Below are 22,910 nucleotides of genomic sequence, written 5' to 3'. Positions count from 1 at the left end.
CTCTCTAAATGGATTTTGATTTGCTCGTGTACAGTAAGGAGCAGGAGGAATTGAGTGGTGCAAAGGGAAAGTGCATTTATTGTGAGATGTCCTTCACTACAATCATTTCAACTAGTCACAAAGAGCAAGCGGTTCAAAAACACATTGAATGTCATCAGGGTCACCAAGACTGGGACTTGCTGACCTCCCCTGCAGTGACATTTTCAGTCCACGATGAAGTGTACAAAGGTGACCGGGAAAGCTCCTCGTCTCATCGGTTCTCCTTCAATGTGGCCCAGCTGGAAAGGAAGGCCACAAGGGAATATGAGCACAAAACATTCCTCCACATGAGGGCAACTATTTAATGTCAAGTATACAGAATACATACAGCACACACCTATTGGAGCTAAATTGGAAATTTTTTATGGTTTTTTCTTTGTGTGGACTTGCTAGAAGGGTTTTGGATGAAGCACCGTATTTTTCGGACTATAAGTCACTTTTTTTTTTTTCATAGTTTCTCTTGTCCCGCAGCTTCTACTTTTTTTTTTCTTCTTCATGAATCATGTTTTGACCGATGTGACTTTGACTCTGAAGCAACTTAAGTCTGAAAAATACAATATGTGTTTCATATTCATGACTGACAAGGAGATTCATGACTTCACAAGCGGCTATGCGACTATGACAGCGGGAATCACCGTTCATTACCTTGACATTGAAAAGCTCCATTTCTATACCTGAAAACAACAAAGCTAGAATATATTTGTGCACTGGCCAAGAAAACATAGCGGCGCTAACAAAGCTAAATGCTAGGAGAGGATGTTGGAGACCCTTATGGGTGTGGGAGGGGGGGGACGGCTGCAGCTGGTTCACTTTCACACAAGGGGCTCCGCAGAGGAAGCGAGAATGGTGGTAAAGGGGAGGGGGGGGTGAGCGGGAAGGGGCTTTTGTGTGTGAGACACGGTTCAAGATGAGCTCATGGCTTTTTGCTGGCGCTACCATGGTTACCGTGGAAATGAGACCAAGGATCGTCTTGAGGGTACGTTTACAAGACGATTACCGTATTTTCACCAAATAGCGGCCTCGACTCAGATAAATACTGAGTATTAATCAGTCACAGCTTACATTATCCATTTGAACAAACAAATACCCCCAATCAAATAGACGCCTTGTTTTTCGCCATCGGAAAATAAGCGGATGCTATTGTTCAAAAACAGACATTCAGTTAATTGCTGAACGCTGTTGCTAATTAAACGCAAACAAAGAACAGACTCTCGGATTAATTAAAGCGTGGAAACAGTGCACATGATTAAAAAGGAGATGCTATCTATTGCACTTTCCATCATTTTCATATGAACGATAATGTCATCCGGAAAAACTCGAGACTCGATCAAATATTTGTGTATTGAAATCAGATTTCCACTGTATTTGTGTGTTGCTAGTATTGAAAGACACAAACATATTTTGGGATACTGACCCACCACTCCTGGTCTTCCTCCCCATCCACCACAATGACCTCGCCCTCCGAGAAGGTCAGTTCGTCTGGGTTGTCTGCCATACAGTTATACATGGCCTTCACTCGCTTCGGCCTGTGCTTCTGAGAAGGTGATGCGGTATGAAATGGTGAGACGTTGATGCGAGACAAAATGGGGGATGAACTCACAGTGTAAGGCTTCCTGGAGTGGTGAGCTGGAGGTAGAACGTGACCTATGGAGTTCTGGGGGCATACTGGCACTTCCTTAGCTGCACCAGGAAGAGGAAATGATATCAGAAAGACAACAAGGTTTGAACGCTTTCCACAGCCTTCGGGTAGAGAAACAACTGACGTGTAGCTTTTTAATCGGACTGCGCGGTAATCAAGTTTTCCTGCACACGCAAGACCTATTTGCCTTTATTTGTTTTTTGTTTTTATCAGTTTACTCACTTGGCCGTTCGATAGACGCTGTCCGATTTACTGCCGTTCGGTTGAAACCTTTATCATTGCTGGAAAACAGAAGAAAAACAAAGGATTCACGGATGGAACGCAGAACAGAAAGTCAAACGGCGACAAGGCCATGTCAATAGACATCGTAATGAGAGATTTTTCTCATAGTGTGAAATAAAATTAAATTAAATAATGCCTTTATGTCCTCACCCTGCCGACGACTTTTGTTGACTGCTTCTAGATCCGGCAGATCCTTGACTTGACTTGGAATGTAAACTCATTGTTTCAATCTTGGCTGCAGGAGAAGCACCCAAACCTATGGCACATAGTGACACCTCTTTTATTTCACATCCTATCTTTGCATATTCAAGCTCTGGTAAATGATGCAATGATTTTTTTTTTTTCATATCCATTCATCCATGATCTGATCTGCTTACAATAAGATGTATTCATAAATATTTCAGAATATCTAACTTGTGTCATGCTTAGCTGCCGTAGAGGTGAGCCGAACAGGTGGCGCCGGGGGGTGCATGTTGGGGGGGTCCGAAGACGACCGTTGCCGACCGACCAGGTCTATGGAAGCTGGCTTCCAGCTGCCTGACGACGAGGGCTGATTCATCCCGCCCAGACCCGCTAACTGGACTGCGAGTGAAGAAGAAGAGGAGGCTCGTCAAAAGAAGGAAGAGTAACTTGATTATACGTGAGTGGAATTGAGAGGGACACTAATAGGGGGAGAGTGAAAGTGAGGAATGGCGTGCTCCTTGGCGCTACTCCAGACGACCACTAACGTTATTAAAGAGGGTCTGTGATGGCGGCGGTTGGCCAGTGGAGCTATGTTACTTTTTTTTTTAGTAGCACATACAAAATCACACAGACGTTCCTTTAAGAAATGAAATTGGCTTGCTGCAAAAACGTATATGGCGTCCAAATGTCAGAGGGCCGTTATTAACACAGGCCAAAAAAGCATTACAGAGAAACAGTTTTTTTACGACGAGGGCAATCTGCAATACACACTGTAATTCATATACCGAGATTTCTCGGGGGTAGCGGTGGCGCAGAGGTGTTGGCGGGCAGACCGGGCTGAGGTGGGTTGTTGTTTACGATGGTGCCGTAGGTCTCGTTGTTGACTAAATTTGGCAGATAGGAACGTTGCTTGTCCTTAGCCAGGTGGGAGTTTGTACTCGGTGTGTAACAGCTGACCGGACGCTCTTCTCTACGGTGGGGGCTGGGCTGGAGAGCACAAAGATGTTTGAATTCACCCAAAATATTTTGTGTTTCAACGTTTTCCAATCAACCGCCATTACTGTCACCTTCTCATCGAGATCCTCGTCGCTCTCATCCAAGTCTTCATGCTGCAGGCACCATTCGTACTCCACGTGGACGTGCGCGTTGAATTTCCCTGCCAAGGCTTGGTTCAACTAAAATATGTCAAGAATGAGTGTGAGGCCGTGAGGATCTGCGTTTAAAAACGGTGAGTTCGCTCACCAGTTCTTCACATTGATGATGTTTGAGCCTGCGAGCGATGTCCAGCGGCGTCTCCCCGGCCTCGTTAGCTGAAAGGGTGGATCGGATAAACGTGGAGTCAAAAAAAAAGTCGACCCAATTTGCTTTCCCACACTTGAGATCTCGACCTCTCTGTCGTCATTATCAGTGTTTTGCCGATGACAGGCCACAACAGAGGAAAGATTAGTTTTGTGAGAAAGAGTCTCCATGGAGCCGAAACTCTTGGGAACTAAACCTCACAGATGTGTGAGAGAAAATCAGCATGATGTCCTTATTTAGACTTCTCAAAGAGATGATTTCTGAGTCAGTAAATTGTGGCCATAAATCAAAAATTCTGTAATAATTATAATAGCAATTTAAGAAATCAATCAAATTGAGAAGAAAAAAAAAATATATATATATACTAAAAAGTGTCAATAAATACAGAGGAAAAAAATGATTTTCTGCTTACGGATGTCTATGGAGGCTTTTCCCCTCAGCAGCAGCTTCAAACATTCACTGTTGTCAGTCAGACAGCAGTAGTGCAACGCCGTGCTGCCTTTGGCTGTCTGCTTATCCAAATTTAAACTGCAAGCAGACAAAAAAAAAAAAAAGATGATTGTGATGAAATAAAATATGACTTTCTGTACCCGTAATCAAATTTCCAGACATCTGTCCACCAGCTCATGCCTTTGAAATATCACATGGATAAACAGACCATTATAACATATGTTTGCCAAATGAACTCTCCGAAAAACTGATTTTCTCTTTGTGTAGTTTTTATTGACCTGTTCTGGGTGAGGAAATCGACGATGTGAAGAGAGGTCCTGTCCACCAGCCTGACAGCCAGATGTAGGGCGGTCTCTCCTTGCTCCTGAGCGACAAAGTCGAGCTATTAGATCTTTCATAGTGGACAAACTGAGCGTGACATAAATCAACAAGATTGTCTTTCAAAGTACAAAATCCAGCTTTTTTTTTTTTTTTTTTTGACACAACTTGACCTAGACCTAATTTTGTGTGGCCAGTGAGTGTTACTGACATGTCCATTAGCTAGCGGTATGGGTTCCATCAGGTCCACTCCCTCAGCGTAAACTTGAATGAGGGAAACGATGTCACGAGCTTTGACGGCGTCGCACAGAGTGTGGAGTCGCGAAGTTGAGTCGGGATATTTCTTCTTGGCGAAACGTTTCTCGGTGTACTTGGCGATGATGAAGTCTTTCCTCGCCTGCCTGATGGAAGGTGCCGGGTGTCAGCTCATTAGAGGTGTCGGTCATGCGTATAAGCACGGCGGCGACTTACATGTCACTGGCGGGGTTGGGTTTCGCTGCGTTTTCGGTACTTAAACCTGCTTCCATGATTTCATTGAAGACTGCATTCCCCACATTCTTGGCCAGCTGTGGAATGCGTATGTGGAGCGGTTAGTTAGAGTCGCGTCGCATTGATTCGACACTTAAATCAGGCGTGCGATGGACATCCTAAACGAAACCCTGCACTTAACCACATGTGACCTAGCACACAGACACAGGCGAAGTCAAACAGATTTTAACCTCCCCCCCAGAAAAAAATGCAAGCATGCTTTCATCCTGCCACAATATTCCAGAATTATGGATGTGTAGCTTACCAAGAGCTCGGAGGTGCTGAGTACATCCAGAGTGAGCGATTGGATCCTGGAGTAGTGGACGCCCAGCTCCCGGTGGATGCCGGAACATTCGATGCATGTGAGGATGCCCAAGTTGGTGGACAGCCACGTCGGGTCTGGAATTAAAACAAGAAAATGTAAAACGCAAAAAAATATAGATATTTATTATTCATTTTATATTTATTTTCAATATATATACATATTATTTGTTATTAAATTGAATTTTTATTGTTATTATTATTTATATTTATTTTCTAAATACAGTCTTGGACCATTTTATAAGCTGTCAATCATTTCCTACTGTCACCACTTACTGGGCGCTCCGCAATCGCAGCACAGGTCGTTCCCAGTCATCCTCTTCACTTCGGACAGGATGGCCTTGGTCAATTCCTGCACGATGTTGTTCTCGCCGACGTGATGGTCGCCTTTGAATGCCTGGTTCAGCGCCTCCTCCTTGCTGTTCTGGAGCACTGAGATCCAGCTGGAGGGAGTAGTAAGGAATATTTGCATGGGAAGTGATGAGGAGGAGGAGAAAGTAGAACAAAAGTGGGGTAAATAGTCTCCGGGTAGAAGATAAAAATGAAGCAAAGCGTCAGACTTTGTTATAAAAGGAAGTATGGGAGATGTACAATTGCTAAAGGAGGTAAACAAGATGAAGTTGGGCGAAAGCGAGAAAAAAGATGGAACGGACGATTACATTTGGCAGTCCTGGTCGTCTTCGGCCTGAAAGTGATACGTTCTGTCGTCTAAAAGGGAAAAAAAAAAAGTTTTGTAATGAGTTGTACTTTTTTTTTAATTGGCCTTTTTACATTAACAGTAAAACAGCAATGAGAAGATAACATCCACGATGGAGGTAAAAATAAAATAAACTGCTTTCTACCCAGCTGTGACCTTCTACTTTCTGTGAGCACCAATTTGAGAGCAGGAAGGAAAAAAAAAAATGGGGAATATCGAGAGTAAGGATAAAAAAGGAAAGAATAAAATCAATTAAAAAAAGTCTGGTCTTACGTGATATGAGGTCAAAGCTCTTCTTCTCATCTGGATTGTGCTTCACCTGACAGGTGAGCAGATTGAGTTTGGCTGGCGGTCTGTTGGCCTGCAAGACGTACAATGGAAAATGAATAAAGAGATCAATTCGAATTGACCACAAACATCATCACAACTGAATTTTTTGCTTACCGTGCTGTGTGGGATAGTGAGGTATCCATTCTTAGCTGTGCATTTCCTCTTCTGCCACACTTTCCTCAACCTGCACCACACATTCATCAGCAGACATAGAGAAAACATGTTACATGGTATTTTTCACCTGATCAGTGAAGCAATTATTATTATTTTTTTTAACAACCCACCCATCACTTCTCTTGTATAGATATCCGCTGCGCTCAGTGCCGTGCTCTTTGTTGCCTTGCGGCTGATGTAAGCTATAAGTAGTGCTTTGCCGCACCTGCGATTCCTGGAAAACACACACACACACACACACACACAAAGACTATAATAAGAGCTTTTTTTTTCTTTTACATCTGTAATCAATATCAACATTGACAAGCGGATGATGTCAAGTGGAACTGTCTGGAAGCTGGAAATATCTCAAGGCCTGTGATGATACTAATACAATTGTATTGATATTGTATTTTTTTTTTTTTTTTTTTTTTTTTACCAGCAGACATTCACACAACCAACAGAAGAAAATAATCATAAAATAATAAATACAAATAAAATAAAACTCCCACCACAATAAAAACAGGAAACTACACAGAGTGAATGTGTTATGTTTTATATTTTTAATCCACTTACTCTTCTAGACTTGTTTCACAAATTGAGGAGGCGGTAAAAGAGAGGAGAAAACTTCAGATAAGATCAAGATGTAAAAAGTCATCACAGCAAAATACATTTAAAGTGTGTGTGTGTGAGTGTGTGTGTTACCTCCTTCTGCTCCACTTGTAACGCCGTCTTAAGAACATCCCGTAATTGTGTCAGCTGCTTGCGTTCCTCATCCTGCACCTGTTTAATCTGGTGATGAGATGATAGAAAATGAAAATACAGGAAAGAGTAAAGAAGGGCAATTTATGAAGTGTCAAGAAAATATTTCTCACTGTGTGTAGATCTGTGGCTAGTTTCTCAATGGAAGGCTTCAGGTTGTCCACAGCTTTGAGACCATCCTGAAAAAAACTGGACCAGAAGAACAATCAGATCTGTGTGGAATCGTTATTGCGAAAATCCAAATTGAATTTCGGTCTTACTTGCACTGTGCATGGAAGTACTTGATGAGATTCTGCAACAGGTCCACTCCCTTCTTGATTTTGATCTCATTGACTTTGAGCAGATACTGTGAAAATAGTCAAGATGGCCCCACTTAGGCAAAGGTTCAGCCAGAGGGAACATTTATTTTCAAACCCCCCCACCCTCTTCAATTCATCTTCTTCACTTGAAAGTAAAAATGTTATCCTTCAAGTTCATGAAAGACTTTACAATCATAAAACATGTTAAGCCAACATTTGTATTCCAAAAAATACACCTTCTGGATCTGAATATTTATCAAATAATGACATTTCTGGTAAAAGGTGTTATTTTCCCAAAACATCTATGACATATGTTTGGCACTTTCTTTTTTTTTTTAAATTGCTTACTAATGATAATGAAACTAACCTCACACATCTGCAGCTGAAAGAATCGCCTCTCCTTCTCCATCTCCTCGGCAATTTCCGCCCCGCTAATTTCTGTCCTGATCATACCGTGCTGCCTCGCGTGCTCCTTCTTCTCCTTCTCTATCTTGGTGCTGCCAAAGTAAGGAGAACATTGCATGGTGAATTTGGGGAACCTCAACTCCTGCCATAAATAGGTCTTTGTGAAATATCATAATTCCTTTTTTGAGGGCAAGCAAGTTTAGGGTGCATATTTTCTTGACAAGAGTATCTTGGCAATTCTGGAGGTGATTTTACACAAAGACCAACAATGGGGCGCACTTTTGCAGGCAGTGACTGAAACATAATGGAGAGGTGGCTCCATTTCCATGCAACATGTGGTATTCTTTTGCAAAAATAAAAAAAGGCAGCTTTGGATCACCAATCAGAAATATTGCAGCGCGTCCGATCGATGCTAACGAAGAAAAAAAAATCATAACAAGTCACTACTTTTCAGCTTCTGTCTGAACATCAGCAACTGTTTTACCTGTCACATGGAAACCTTCCATTGACAGAATTACGCTGCGTCAGCACATGCTATGACCGTGTTTTACAAAATCATGATGGCTAATCCTGATGACGGGAAGCAGAGAATTCATTCACTTCCATTCCAACTTGACCTTACTGATGGTGGACTAATGCCATGCAGCATCAGGCTGAATACTTGATGTTGGCACCAAGACCCGACAGTGCAGTATTACCCTTTCAGTAAAGAATGTCCTTTGCAGCTTGTAAGATATATATCAAAAGCTATAAATTTCCTTTTTTTTTTTGCATGCACAAGACTTTTCAGTGAGGGGAGGGGGGGAGGCATGCAGACAGAGGTTATTTACAATATTGTTAAAGTGAGAGAAAATCACAAGGGGGTGTTAAAGCAAGGGAGAGACACATTTCAAAACAAACATTTCAAATTGGATGAAATTGTCTTCTTACACTTTCGTTTCGTAGTCCTTCCAGGCTTTGTCAAAAGGTTTTTTCAGATCCTGTGTGGCCAAAAAAAAAAAAAAAAAGACATTTATGGAGATTCAAAACTGCATGTAGAGCAAAATGTTGACAATACAAATACAAAAAAAAAATGTACAGTAACTCTGACAAATACAAGATTGGCCAATTCATGCTGATCAGTCACCCCCAAAAATATTTCGAATTAAGAATAGTGAAAGACAAAGCAACCATGGCTATGCAGCCAAACACACACAGGAATTCCAGTGAGCAGACACGCTGAGAGCTTCCGTACTGACTAATGAGCAAATTCAATGTGGATGTGACGACGAGAATGAACACAAGGGAATCCCCTTCCGTGTATGGATGCTGTCTCAGCAGGGAACAGGGAGGCCCGGCGGCTCCGTGCCATTGTTTGGAGGACATTAAATTCCCCTTGGGTCACGCCTATGACAAGCAACGCTGATTTCTCATTGTCAAGGGTGAGCTTTTAACCAACTTTTGATGAAACAGCATCCCCGCTGTTGCCGTGGAAATTAAAGGCAGATTAGATCCGATGGCAAGTCGACACAATCGCAATCAACAGATTCGGAAATGATGAAACCACCAAAGGATTTGATCCATATCGAACTGATTTTAGATTGCAGTGCTATTGTTGGATTTCCACAGCGATGAAGCTGCAGAGGAGTGAGTGGCATGCTCAACTTCTCAAACCCCCGGGATCAGATTTGGTCCACTGAACCAAATCCAAGAGCACTCTGCCACTCACCGAATACTTGAAGGGTAGCCGGGAAACCAAAGTTTAGAGCCAACGGGAAGCTGATAAAACAAACTGCAAAGTGGGGCAAGATGGAAGGAAATATCAGAGCCGGAGACACCAGAAAAACAGAAAATGATAAAAATATCATACGTGGGCACGGCTTGGCAGAAAAGGCCAAGACGGGGGCACAATAGTCCCTCTGGGAGAAGCAGCGTTTAGTACCCTTGTTCCCATTTTGGTTGGAATTCAGGAACGAAGCTAGGACATGGTGTCATGCCTTTAAAAATGCTTCCATTAGCAAATCTACCATCTTTCCCACTTCCATGCTGATTGTGCAGCAAGGTCAGCACCAGTGGAGACCAGGTTTTGTACTTAGGCAAGAGTCCAGGTACAAAATACTCCAAATAGATCCAACGAAAGCACCAAGGTTCTTAAAAAAAAAAAAAAAAAAAGCTAAGGCAGTGTAGTGGTTCACATTTCTGACTTCCGTACAGCTGGCGTGGGATCAATTCCCGCCGAATTACAAGCCCCCCCCCCTGGCTGGCAACATGCCAAGGGTGTAGTCTGCCTTTCACCCAAATTCATCTGTTATAGTCCAGCCCTTGCCAAGACTCTAAACAAGGTAACCATAGAAAAAATGGACAAATCATTTTTATCTCAAATCGCAAGCGTGGGTGGTTCACCAGCGGCCGGACCACAACGGGACGAGGCTCAGCTGGACTCCATTCAGAACCACTAACGCCCTTCTCGTCTCGCGTCTTACTTGTGCAAACACAGATGATGCCACAGTGGCCATCCAAAGCACGGGATGGCATGACATCATGCCGGCGTCCACTTTGAAAATCCCTCCCCGTTAGCACAACTGATTTTTAGACTCAGCACTTTTCATTTTCCGCTGCCTGGGAGTGTATTAAGCTTGTTTATCTTTAAGAGGGACACCAGCAGGTCCTGCGGGAACTCATGCGTGGTCATTTTGTAGGAGCGGGAGCTAACCCAAACAAAGTCCAGATTGTCTTGGGTGGCCAAAGGCAAAAAGATGACGTGGAGTATTTTTTTTCTTTGCTGAAAGGTTGCTAAATTAGTCACTAGCAAGGCATTGCTAGTCTTCCTGACAAGAGTAATGGGGGAGTATTGACATGTTTGTGGAAAACATTAACCAGCAGGAAATTAATCCTGCATTCCACAAAACTGGGAAGTCCAAAACTTCCTGCTTTAATTTGCAAGTTACTCTACAGAGCCTTATTATTATTATTATTATTTTTTTACTTTTTGAATTTGAACAACTTGCTGTTCTCTATGATGAACAAGTCAAATTAGAGTTGGTTTAATCAAATCAAATTGCACGGCATTTCTCCACACATGACTGCACTTGGTTTTTTTTTTTATATCCACATTGAATACCTCCATAAGTGACATTCATTACACCGAGTTCTCGACTCCCCCCCCCCCGTCCTCCTTTCGTGACGTTCAAGTCGAGTTGTTACTTTGTCTTTTTCTCCCAATGGCCTCGGCGGCTTGTCAAGCGAGTCTGGACACGATGCCGCTTCCCCATCTACTGACAGGTCGGTCTCGTGGGAAAGCCATACAGGGCGATAATGGAGGAGGAGGAAGAAGATGATGAAGGTGAGAAGTGGGTTGGGAATCCTTCTGAATACTTCGGAGTTGGGGAGCAGAATTTTAATGAACTCCGTTGCACTGAATCATTCAAAAAAACTATAAGTGGTGAAACATTACAAGTAGAAATGGCGTGGATTTTTTTTTTTTAAAAAGGGAGGGGGTGAACTAGTGGTGCAGAGTTGCGAGAACAATGACAGGAAGCCATGTCAGACGCTTGGAGAAAACATTGACAAAAAAGAACAAAGAGAGACAAACAGTTCCGAGATAAAGACGGGCCGTGCGGCTGGAGGTCACGGGGACACGTTTCTATAGTTACCAGCCTCATTGGAGCTGACTTAATCTCATCATATTGTCACTGTAGCGCCAGCCGCTAGCCAAAGACAAGAAGTGAAAAGGTCACGAGGTCACAACAAGTGTTTGTACGGTGAAGGGTATGCTTATGCAATAACAGATGAGTAAATATGGGAGAAATGACTTTGCCTTTGTGATTTTAGTCTTGTTGCTGATTCGGCAAAAATCCTCTCATTCATCCCATTCATAAAAGTTTGCTCGTAAATTGACACCAGTAGCTGACTTACCCCTTTGACTCCTTTCAGGTCTCCTTTCAGCAGGCTGTCCAGAGGAAAGGTGATGATGTTGTTCATGTTCTGGAACTAGATGACACACATGGTGTTCAGTGTGTGCCTTCAGGCATTTGAGACAAAATGGAAATTCTCTCCCCAGTGGATTTTACCTACCAGGTTTTTGAAAAGCGCAGTGAGCTCCTTGGTGAAGACGGAGAACTTGAGGAACGCCGAGCCCAAATCGGGATCGTCTCTATACACACAATTTTCTCCAAACTTTTCCAAGGCCTGAGTGTACTGCTCCTCGTTCTCAACATGAGCTAGACATTAAAAAAAACCATATACATATTCAGGTCAGCTTTGACAGATGCTACACAGAAAATGAATCTAATGGCACACCACCAAATCCAAATGTTGATTTATAATAAAACCTTAAAAATACACAAATTCTGAATCTTCCATTGGAGCACCTTAGCCATCTTGGATGAGAAGGGGAACAGTTAATATAATCAGGACAGCAGCAGAGCTTGGGAAGACGCTCGGGGGGGGGGGAGGATGTTGCCGTGACAACCATCACTCGGAAATATGACGTGTATGTCTGCGCGTGAAGCACTGGAGGTTAGCGCTTCAAGGAAAGAGGAGGAGTGTTAAAATGCAAAGGTGAGCACTAAAACACACCTGGAGCGACGCGGCCGTGACTCACGCAAAAACACACAGACAGAAAGAATCGCTGTTCAGCCATGTGGCACTTTTACAGATGGAGCTGCATCACATCATGTCTGTGGCTCGGCAGATATGCACAATCTTATTAGCTGAAAGCTTCTGAGTCACTAGTCAATGCAAAACTTTTTAAATTGTACATTGCATCGGTGTGAGCTGTTATAGTTTAGTTGTCGTTGTAGAAATGTGTAGTAAAGCACTTAAGAACTATCAGAATGTGGGCTTTAATAATACTGGATTGATTCACTTCTCATTCAAAATGTTATTATCTTTTAATGCTAACATAGCAAGATCGTGTTTACGTAAAGAGGCCCTCTGCATATTTATATTATAACTTTGAGGAGACCAAAGCAAAATGGCCGCACAGGGTTTCATGGATCTGACTTGTTTGTATTATAAACAAATGAGAGTCCGGGTAGATCGATTTTCTAATACCGAGGCTTCGTCGGTTAAACTATTCCAGAAGCCCAGTGGCTTAAATGATGTTTTTAATGTAAACACCGAGATTTCTCATTTTAGTTGTCACAGCACAAAGACGCGATTCCAGCCATGCGTGTTAATAACGTGACGGGAGGTGAAAGTAGCCGCGGCCTTCCCAGCTGTTCCTTTGAGAGTCGGGATCAGACAGCTGTCGCGGGGGGACCACAACAGAGCTCGTACTGTTCACCCCAAAGATGTGCTCAGCACATTGTTCGCATGTCTCTCGCCCTGGCTCGCTGGCTTTCTCGCCATCAGCAGGGGGGGCTCTGGCAGGTCACACAAAAGACGCTGGAAAACACTCAGCACTGGCACAACCAATCAGAACACACTGTACGTTCCAATGTCTGAAGCGGAATACGTACGTGGTGGGAATACAGAAGCAGGGTGCATTATTGTCCCTGCTTGACCCCGATTGCACATTGGCTGTAATAGCAAACATGACCCAAAACTAAAAAAAAATGGCCGAACTCACCCAAACCAGATGTGTAGATGGCCTTCACTGACTTTTTCATCTTGTATAAAACGCTCCGGTCCACATCTAAGGCCTGAAATGGATAGAAAGAAGAAAATGTGGGTCAAGGAGGATTTCATTCAAATAAAAGAAATGTAAAAAATATATATATATCACACTAATAGTGGAGATTTCTGGAAATGACATTGACATTTTAGTGTTGCTTCTTAGAACTTCTCCCACTTTGTGTGCTGTGTATCTACACTGACTGCAAAGTAATGCATTATTCAAGGCAGTGCTAAAAATAGAAATGCTCCCCACAGTTATTGTATTTATTTTATGGGATGCGTGCTTGTGTGATTTTCTTCGTGTGTGAGCTGCTACGACAACAGTAGTTTGGAATATCCAGAACGTCCTTAATGAGAGAATCAAAATAATCACAATAGTGTTAAATTCTTTCAACATGACAACACAAGTAGGGTTATTAAATTTGGAAATACAGAATTTTTGTGAGAACTCTCATATTTGGCTTTCAATTCAAAAAATAGAGTGCAGGTCAAGCTAATATTATGGCTGATGATTGTATATTTAAAAAATGCAGCTGAGACAATACGCCACTGTACCTCTAAGGAAACGGGGCGATTTTGAGGAGACCTTATTAAGTATGTCTGCTCAAGCGGGGGAAAAGCAATGTTTACCTAGCCCAAATCTGTTTAACACGTATCAGATGCTCCAGACACTTTGCATACAAGAATGGCACAATGACTCCCATTCAGGAACAGCACTGTACACACACACACACACACACACACATTCATATTGCTGGTTTGTCTATAAGGTTTTTGCCGTGCACCCCCACCTCTCACCCAAAGAGAGTTGGGATAGACTCCAACTCACCCGTAACCCCGATGAAGACAAGAGACGCTATAGAAAATGAGTGGGGGAAAAAAAAGAAAGCACGAAATGTCTACATTTTGTTTCCATACATACTCGGTACATGTAAAAGCTGCGGTTTTATTTCCTTAGGCGCCTGTTAAATGACTCATTTGTGTCATGTGTCATTATCCAATTAGTTGCGATCTGTCACAGTGAGAGAGAAATTCCACATCTCCGATTTTACACAAGCTAGGGTGCAGTTTAAGAAAGTAAAAAAAAAATAAAAAATTTAACTTTCTAAGCCAGACCAATTTTGCTTGTTGTTTTTGCGTGGAAAAGTACCCAAAAAAAAGTAAAATGATGATGATAACCATAGAACCAATCATTCAAATCTATTTCCTCAGTCTGAGCAACACAACAGATCAAATAAGACAAATACACTCATTAAGTTTAATGTATACTATAAAGTTATACTGCACATTGAACAATACGTGAAGGCTTCAAATCCATATTGGCAAAGAAATCCCCATTTAACCTTAAGAGCAGCTTTAGTCGACCAATTACCTCATAACCTCAAATGTCACGTATTAGCTAAAAAGCTCCATCTATCAGTTAGCTGATGGGTGAGCTTAACCTCTATTTGACCGCAACAAGTAATCACCCTCTGAATCAATTTGACCGTTCCAAGCTGTAACACACGGTCGCTCACTGATTCAGCCAAGAGGCAAATTCTCTCAGGCAAAGTCTCCCAAAGCGAAAGAATCAATGGCTTTCTCATGTCTGCACTCTGCAGGCTTGAGGGAAGTGACTCGGCCCTCTTGTTTTGGAACGCGGGCCTCCGCTCTAAAATTAGCTGGTTTTAACCCAGAAACTATTCCCGGGGGAATTCCGTCGCCTCGGAGGCTTCAAAAAAAAAAAAAAAAAAAATCGGAGAATCTTCACACAATAGAAGCTGCTTGACAAAAAACAATCACAGCGTTGTCAGCGTTTCCCTCGAAAGCAGCTCGTGGGCAATAATTGAAAATCTCTGACTCAACCAAAAATAATACCTGACATCATTATGACGATCTACGTTTTGATTATAATCAGGCACCATCTGTCGCGGGACATCTACAAGCACAGAATGGGTTCATGAGGGCCGTTGCCGTGGAGATCCATTGACTCATAGTCGGACGTTTCCTGAGTTTGAGAGTAAAGTATGAGTGGGACAAGTGAAAATTTGGCCCTTGTACAACTATTTGCCGATTGCTTAAGTCTGTTGTGACCGAAATGAATTGCAAATCACGACTTCATCTCTAAGCCGCATCCAGTCTAAGGAACAGATTTCAGTTGATTGTAATCTTCTGCCAAGGCTGAACACTCAACATAATGACTAGCTAACATTTGGCCTCTGGCCTACCATTCCAGTCTTGGAGATGATAGTAAAATCTTTTTGCTGATTCAAAGCTTTTGTTTATGTCAAAGTCAGCTATCACTGACAACAACAGCTCCATCCAGTTGTTCTGTTTGACTGATGTTCTTCTCTCCGTTGTCAGCGGTCTGAAAACATTCCTGGATGATTGCATGCAGACAAGCCACCCGGTCTCATTGTTTGTACCACTTAAGTACCTTGCGATGACAACATGTCTGCAATACAAGATGGTCTTACGCGTTCCTCAAAGGCCAGGGGTTGGCATTCTGGATTCACAGAAACACAAATAAACTTACAAAACAAAGCGATACTTTACAAGGCTAGCGCTAACCTAACTTAACCCAAGGCAGTCATGAGTAAATAGTCCACCGCATGAGGTCGATGATACCAGGTAATGAGAAGGCAGCAGTCTCGTATTTAATTATCCTATTTATTTGCTGGACTTGCGTCTTGAAGAAGACATCTTGTAACTTTTAAGTCAGTGAGTTGCAAGATGTTGCCGAGTATATAAACACGGAGTGCTTAAAATGTGCCAGACACAGCGTGGCTGTTCTCCACCTGTGTTCTCCTGGTCAGGAAAAACTGCTTTCCACAGTTCAGTCAGTGTAAACACAGCAGTCGGAAAAGCTATGACTCATCCAAAACATATGTCAAATATACAGTTCCACCTTGCTGGCCCGGAAGAATCCCGCGGGCAGAAATCTGAGGAGATGAGACAACGTTACAACCGGGCTGTTACAAACATGTTCTGTTCCCAGGTAAGTCATTGGAAAGTCTGAGGATTGCTAGCTTGGTTCATGAGTCTCTCAGACATTTGTGTAGAAATCAGGAAGCCTTTGTCCTCTGTCCACTTGAGGATACATCCATGTCCAGGTCTTTCTGCACAACTCCAAAGTTAAAACGTTTGACCTAGCTTCTGGTAGGACTTTATGGTTCACTATAAAATGAGCAGTAGCTCCAGGCCCTGCCGCAAGCTGCCAAAAGTCACGGCAGGATGTCAACATCAGTTGCAGTGCAAAGAGAAAACAAACTTTCATGTTCACTGCTGAGACGTTTCGCATTTTACAAGGACCTGGGCGGGCCATTTGTTTCGTTTGGTTTTCTCAGGAGACTGAGGTATTTCCACTTTTCCATCATTCTAAGCAAAGGTGAGCAAAAGAGCATATTTCAATCCAAATTGCGAGATCCCAAAGACTGTGGAGACCTGATAGCAACCTTGTATACTTTGAGTACTATTTCAAAAAGGTAATAAAGCAGCAGGAGACTCATAAAAGTATATTTGTTGGGATGAAATGTGCCAAGGTTTTTTTTGGAAGGGGAAACAACGGATGTCACCTTGGAGAGTCATTTTGGCCCTTTCGCATGAACATACGCATCAACCCCACGGTGTCAGAGCGGTAGCGGGATCTTTTACCGCAATCTTAAATGGAGCGTGACAGCATTCGGGAGAATTACAAGGGGAATTGGGCTTGCTTGTCGGTTTCTAATCGGCTGCAGTATCAAGCAGTGTTACAGTCTGAAGAAAATGGAGGAGGGCGGAGTATGCCAATATTGCAACTTCTTAGCGATAGTTGATGGATTCGGTTTCTCCAAAAAGCAATAACGTCGTGACAGCTGGATTCATCTGTGGAATTTGATATCAAAGCAAGCCATTTATCTTGAAGCCATAACAGAACATGCAGATGATACTTTGTATTATTTTATAATTCTGTGGACCAGGTGCCACAATGTACTTGTTCAGTCATTTCAACTTCTTAGGTTCCTTGTCCAGAGGTTTAATGATAAAGATAACGTATTGCTAAAATCTTCAATTATTTTTACTTCACATTTCTTTGGTCTGATGTCAAATGTGACAAATTCATTCAGACTCCCTTAATTTAAGGTAAAATGATCCCCAGAGAGAAGAATTCTGGGTCATATCTTTGAGTAAAAGTGACTACGGGAGAACAACACATAAGGACTCACCCTCCCACTAGAGTGGTGCGGACGACAAATCAATGGTGGAGTTCATTAAAGAAGAAGCCCGGCCTGTCAGAGGACAATAGCCAGCAACAGAGGTTGTCCCGGAGAATCTGGTAGAGGACAGACTGATGGATGAGGAGCGTGTCATATGCTTTTGACCCCTACCAAATGCCGCAAGTGTCCAACCCCTAACCTCTTTTTGGGCTAATAAGTAGGTAGTACCCCCCCCCCCCCTGGCCCCTCAAGTCTCATTCACCATGGTTGAATCGAGTGTTTGAAGTTTTCTTCTAAACCGCTGGTTAAGATTGTGGCTTTACACTGATTGGGTCCAGACGGTAACCTTTACCCTGGCCCTGAAGGAGCCACAGAGAAAGCATCCGCATAATGAAGGCCTTGATAGTTTGTCTCTGCATGATAACGCCAACTCGACAGTATGAGCTGATCTCAAACCAAGAACCCCACAGGAATTAAAAATGTGTAAAACAAGTAGCCAAGTCAGCTAAATCAAAAATGTCTCAGAACGACCACATTCATATTCGTAAAAGGACAAAGACTACTGATCCCAAGGTCGAAACGATTTTGTATAAATCTCAAGTCTTGGTTTTTGTCAATATATTTATCAACGTTATTGGATATGTATGTCCGAAGCCAGACGCAAGCACTGTGCTAATCCTTCTCGAATCCCATTTCAATTAGAGGGAGCATTAAGCTTCTTAGGAGATGTACTCAAGACTGGCCATATCTGCTCACTTGGGACCAACTGACCATTTAGGCAATACGTGGGAGTGCTTGTCCATCCCATCCCATCCATGTGTCTCTAAGACTATTAGATGAGGATTTCACCTCAAATTGATAATCCACGTGTCTGGATCCTTGTTAAAACTTTCCACTGAGCCACCTGTTCGAAGACAGCAGCTGCTACTCCCAGCGTGGCCACTATCGTTCCTGCCAAACATTGAAAGGGGGGGGGGGGGGAAACTGAGCTGTAAAAATCCCAGAAACAACACGAGATGTCAGACCGACACATGGTCAAGACGTACGAGGGAAACACTTGCCACCTCGTGTCATCACATTAGCTTATAAAATAGATTGTGTTGAATGAGACGTTTAAGTACCTGCTAGCGGTGAACAAGAATAACAGTCGTGTAGCGCCGAGAGATATTAAGTGTGGCCAGCTGGCAAGATGGTATCACAAGAGACCAGAATCGAGTTAAGGGAAATTGAGCGGTACCACGATTGCGGGTTGATTGTGGTTACAAAAGGATAATAGGCGAAACAGAAGGAGCTCATAAACTGCTCTATGAACTCTCTTTAGTTCATAGAAAGCTACTTGCTTTTTAACGAGCTTCATTACGTTGCTATGTGCTATGCAATCATCTGGAAACTGAAAAGCCTGGTATGGCATTCACGCTCAGTGCCAGCAGTTGCCTAATTGATGCTGGGAATACCATCCCCAATTCCCAGAGGTATTCCGCAGTAGTCCCTGCTACAAAATCAACAGCGAGGCAACTTGTTTGAGCTTTGCATAGCTGGCATACCGCTGTGAAAGCAACCTTCTGCTGGATGAAATGATGGCCAGCTGGACAACAAATCACTTTGGGTGTTGCTGTGCCTGACAACATTAAGTAACTGTAGCAAATCTTCCTCTGGGTCAGCTAGGAGCATTTTAACCAAGATCAATACTTCACAAGGAGGTCAACTAAACCCCCGGGGGGGGGGGGGGGGATTGACAACTACTTCTTCTAATGGAATTTGTGTGCTCACATAATTTTACATGCAAAGACACACAATACACAACCTCTAATTATTCAGACAAAATTTTTCCATCGTAGAATTGATCGGGTTGGATCAGTTGTAACTTGGGTTTAAATTGATTGTACATATTTTTTAGGAGACCTGTGAGAAAAGGTTTTAGAGAAGTACAAAGGGGGGGGTCGACATCCTCTTTACTGGATGAACTGGTTTTTACCACGCTGGTTTTACAAGCATCAACACACACACATATAGGGGCTCTATGAACTGCACTTGTTTCGGACTGAGATCTATTTCGTGTCATTTTCTGACACATTTAGGACAGAAAGAAGCATCCCAGTGCTCTAGTGTTCTAGTTGCTCTCTACTTGCTGCAAAACTTGGGTCATATCCATTTGGTGCAAACTGGAGGTTTGCAAGCCATCTGGTACAACAGATTTGTGCATTAATCACACAAGACAAACCAATTAATCCCCTTTGTTAGCACATTGTACCCTAAGAGAAACCTGCAAACAGACGCATTGTCATCACTTAAAGGATTTACCTTCTTGGAAGCTAAATCAAGAAGGTTGGAACTAAGTTGAGCGCAATTATCTTCTTTAGATTACTGCTTCAAAGTTCTTATCAAGAAAACAGTCAAGTGATGTAAAATGTGCGTTTGTGATTGTTTAGAGAGCAAGTCACAATAAATGGAATGGTTCACCAAGTGTACCACCGCAGACCGAGCTAACAGCTAACAATAAAGCCTTGTGTCGGCCGAGCTTGAGGTCAATATCGGCGGAACAACAGTTGAGCAGAGTCAACAGAGTCTTTTAATCTATTCAAACGCACCCACTGGTCAGCGGTAACGTCTCGACAAATTTCACACATTTTGCTCAAAAGCGCAAGAAAGGTAACCCCCAAAGCAGATGAATCATAAACCAACAACAATGGTGGCCAGGTGATGATGTCAGCGGAGAACCCGACAGCCTGAGCAAGGTGTCTGTCGGTGTAAAAATAAAACGAGGTGTAGAAGCTCAGACAGTTGAAGTTGTTGACACAGAGCCCAGATGTGGATTAGCCTTACGTTCTCTTGGTAATGTTTACACAATGGGAAGGTGGAAGGAATTGTGAAACGACTGAAATTCAAATTGCCTTCCAGCGTGACGTCACAACCTGAAGCGACCTCAGTTAGGTGAGCATTAAAGGATTAACGCCGCTTATGGTTTTGCTTCTTATTCCACTTGTCGGACTGAATGTTGAGCTGCAAACAGGCCAACCGAAGTGATACTTTGTCACCGCGCCGTCACAACTAGTATTTTGTAAAAAGTATTGTCAGTCCTTCTGGGCATGGTACTAATTAAAAAAAAAAACTCAATTCTGTTTTCTTTCTCAGAGGTTCCTCTGCAGTTTGTTTGCTTACAGGTAAAACAGTTGCAGACAGGAAGTGATCAACCGGCCCTGGTCACCTGACGTCTTCCAGAGGCAGAGACACACTAACACATATATATATATATATATATATATATATATATACACACACCACTGGCTGCCAACCAGCTCATGTGGGAAATTCTATTTTTACCGCCGGGGCTGGGCGAGGCTCTAAGTCGTGGAGCACACAAAGTCGGGAAACTCTAGCAAGAGAGAAGGACGTCGATGGGGAAGGAAACGGAAGCCCTTCTTCAGAAAACCTGCATGGAAATGTGCTTCTCTGTGTACACACGCAGAGTGTAATGCAATCGTTTAAAAAAAAAAAAAAAATGGACAGCTATACTTACTGATCTTGTTAAGTCACTCCAGATCCAAAGGTGTATGCAAAGCATCCATTTGTTTCAACTCACTCATATAATACAGTAAGTCTGCATTGATAACCATTTTGATTGATGCACATTAATTAGCAAATCCAATCAGAATGAATGATATTAATTGTATTAAAAATATGCAATTCATTTTAATTGCTTCCAAAAAAATATTCATTTATATTGACTTCTATCTATGACCACAATGTAATACAGACAGGATCATTCAACTTCAATGATGCACAGAGAGATTTTTGTTTTGTTTTTGGAATTTATAATACATGCAGTTGGGAAATGCTGCACTCAAGAAGAAAGGTGTATTTGCATTCCAACCCGTTGTACTCACCTCCTCCAGTGCAGCCACCGTGTTCCTGCAGTGGGACATCCTGGTGGTGAAGTTGGAGGCGGTGGGTGACTTGTAGTCCTCATTGGTCTCCACCACAAATTCAGACACTGTGATTTGGTCAGGCATCATTAAAACTCCCCTTTACTGTCTGATAAACAGGAAAAGACGAGCTCTTATCCCCCCCCACCCTCGATGCCTTCTTCTCGATGTTGGTTTGTAAAAGTTCAAAGAAGCGGTAGTAGTGTCCTTGACGATCCCGGTTGACAGTGAACCATGTCTGGGTAGATCTCAGACAACGCTCGGTCCCCGACACAGTCCTCCGCGGTGATGGATCGTTTTCTTAACCTCTAGTTGCTTTTCAGTGAAGTATTGCCAGTCCATTCAAGGATAAATAGTTGTCCCTCGGTTCGATACAGACACTAAAGTTCCCTCCGTGGAGTCTATTGTCCTCCGTTGTATTCAAACGTGGGACGAGGTGAAAGGGATCGCTGCAGCGAGCCAAGGGGAACAACAATAAAACGGTTTCATCCGGAGCGCATGAAATCCACAAAGGTAGAGGAGGGGTTCAATTGACCGGCAGCAGCCAATAAGAAACGACGGCTGGTAAAAAGAGGCCAATCAAAATTAAGCAGGGGCGTGACCTTATGCTACCTTCAAATTCAATTTAAACAGTTGTAATTATAACAACTTTGAAGAAAAACCCCTGGACACGATTAAAAGGAAACTCGATTGAGTAAGATCTAAGATTTTATTGTGGATTTTTATTCTGTTTGTTTACGACTATGGTAATTTTTTTTAGTGTTCACATTTTAAAACTCTTGTCTTTGTTTTAGTTGTTTGTTCAGGAAAAATGTTCTAGTAGACCATGAATGCAGCGTATACTAAAATTTTACAAATTTCACCAGTGTTTTTCCTTTAAAATTTTGTGGTGAATGAATGAATGAATTAGATATTGCATGATTTACTTTATTTATCCCATGAGGGAAATTAAGTTTATGCACATGTCATCATTATAATGCACACGTCTGTAAACAGTGAAGAACAAGATGAGCAGGATCTCCGCCGATGTGGTAATGAAGGCATTACTCATTGTGTGCTTTTTTTTTTTTGCTTTGAACAAAGTAGTGCTTCAGAAGAGCATTGCGTACAGCTGATCACTGTTTCCCAGAATTATTTTCTTCTCCCAAAGTAGCATGTATTTTCCCTGGGTTTTGGATTGATTTTTTATTATTATTGTTTCCAATTTCAACCCAAGGCAGGGAAATTGGTATATATAGTATCAGCCAAGCCAGACTTGAAATCACAAAAGTGGGCAGTGTTAACACATTCTTGCATTTCTGCAGCAGCTCCTGGAAAGCTGCTCAAATGAAGCAGCTCAAGATTTGTCTAGCATCAAGGCCTCAACTACCTTATGAAATTAAAAAGCAGACCGTGACAAACATCTGCTACCTAGATTCACAACCTCCAGCTTTCTATACCAATGACCTGAATTCAGCATACATTTATTCATTTGCATGATGTAAATTCAATTACTTCTTTTTGTACCGC

The 22,910-nt window shown here is 42.5% G+C and overlaps 1 protein-coding gene across 1 annotated transcript; it reads right to left on the bottom strand.

The window, feature by feature from the left end:
- Positions 1-50: 50 nt before the first annotated feature.
- On the bottom strand, positions 51-21,904 carry asap2a (ArfGAP with SH3 domain, ankyrin repeat and PH domain 2a). Its single transcript, XM_085931766.1, has 28 exons — positions 21,363-21,904; positions 13,257-13,329; positions 11,759-11,904; positions 11,600-11,674; positions 8,636-8,685; positions 7,668-7,797; positions 7,262-7,347; positions 7,115-7,190; positions 6,945-7,031; positions 6,371-6,474; positions 6,201-6,270; positions 6,030-6,117; positions 5,719-5,767; positions 5,336-5,502; positions 5,004-5,137; positions 4,682-4,776; positions 4,422-4,611; positions 4,171-4,256; positions 3,855-3,970; positions 3,386-3,453; positions 3,211-3,318; positions 2,929-3,130; positions 2,375-2,542; positions 2,111-2,216; positions 1,901-1,959; positions 1,640-1,719; positions 1,454-1,573; positions 51-278 (listed from the first exon to the last, which is right to left on the bottom strand). The coding sequence occupies exons 1-28, from the start codon at positions 21,489-21,491 to the stop codon at positions 204-206; spliced, it is 2,937 nt and encodes a 978-aa protein (XP_085787892.1). The 5' UTR covers positions 21,492-21,904; the 3' UTR covers positions 51-203.
- Between the last annotated feature and the right edge of the window lie 1,006 nt (positions 21,905-22,910).

Source organism: Syngnathus leptorhynchus, chromosome 15 (genome assembly GCF_054491065.1).
Source record: "Syngnathus leptorhynchus isolate UIUO chromosome 15, UIUO_Slep, whole genome shotgun sequence".
In the NCBI taxonomy this organism is placed as follows: domain Eukaryota; kingdom Metazoa; phylum Chordata; class Actinopteri; order Syngnathiformes; family Syngnathidae; genus Syngnathus; species Syngnathus leptorhynchus.
Note: the sequence above shows the minus strand (reverse complement) of the source record. Positions and strands in the feature narration are given on the sequence as shown.

Excerpts from the sequence above, each read along its gene's own strand:
- asap2a (XM_085931766.1), bottom strand. The coding sequence starts at position 21,491 with ATGATGCCTGACCAAATCACAGTGTCTGAATTTGTGGTGGAGACCAAT. Across the intron at positions 7,032-7,114 it reads TAGCCACAGATCTACACACA|ATTAAACAGGTGCAGGATGA; the intron begins GTGAGAAATATT and ends TCTCATCACCAG. Across the intron at positions 3,131-3,210 it reads ACGAGGATCTCGATGAGAAG|CCCAGCCCCCACCGTAGAGA; the intron begins GTGACAGTAATG and ends TGTGCTCTCCAG.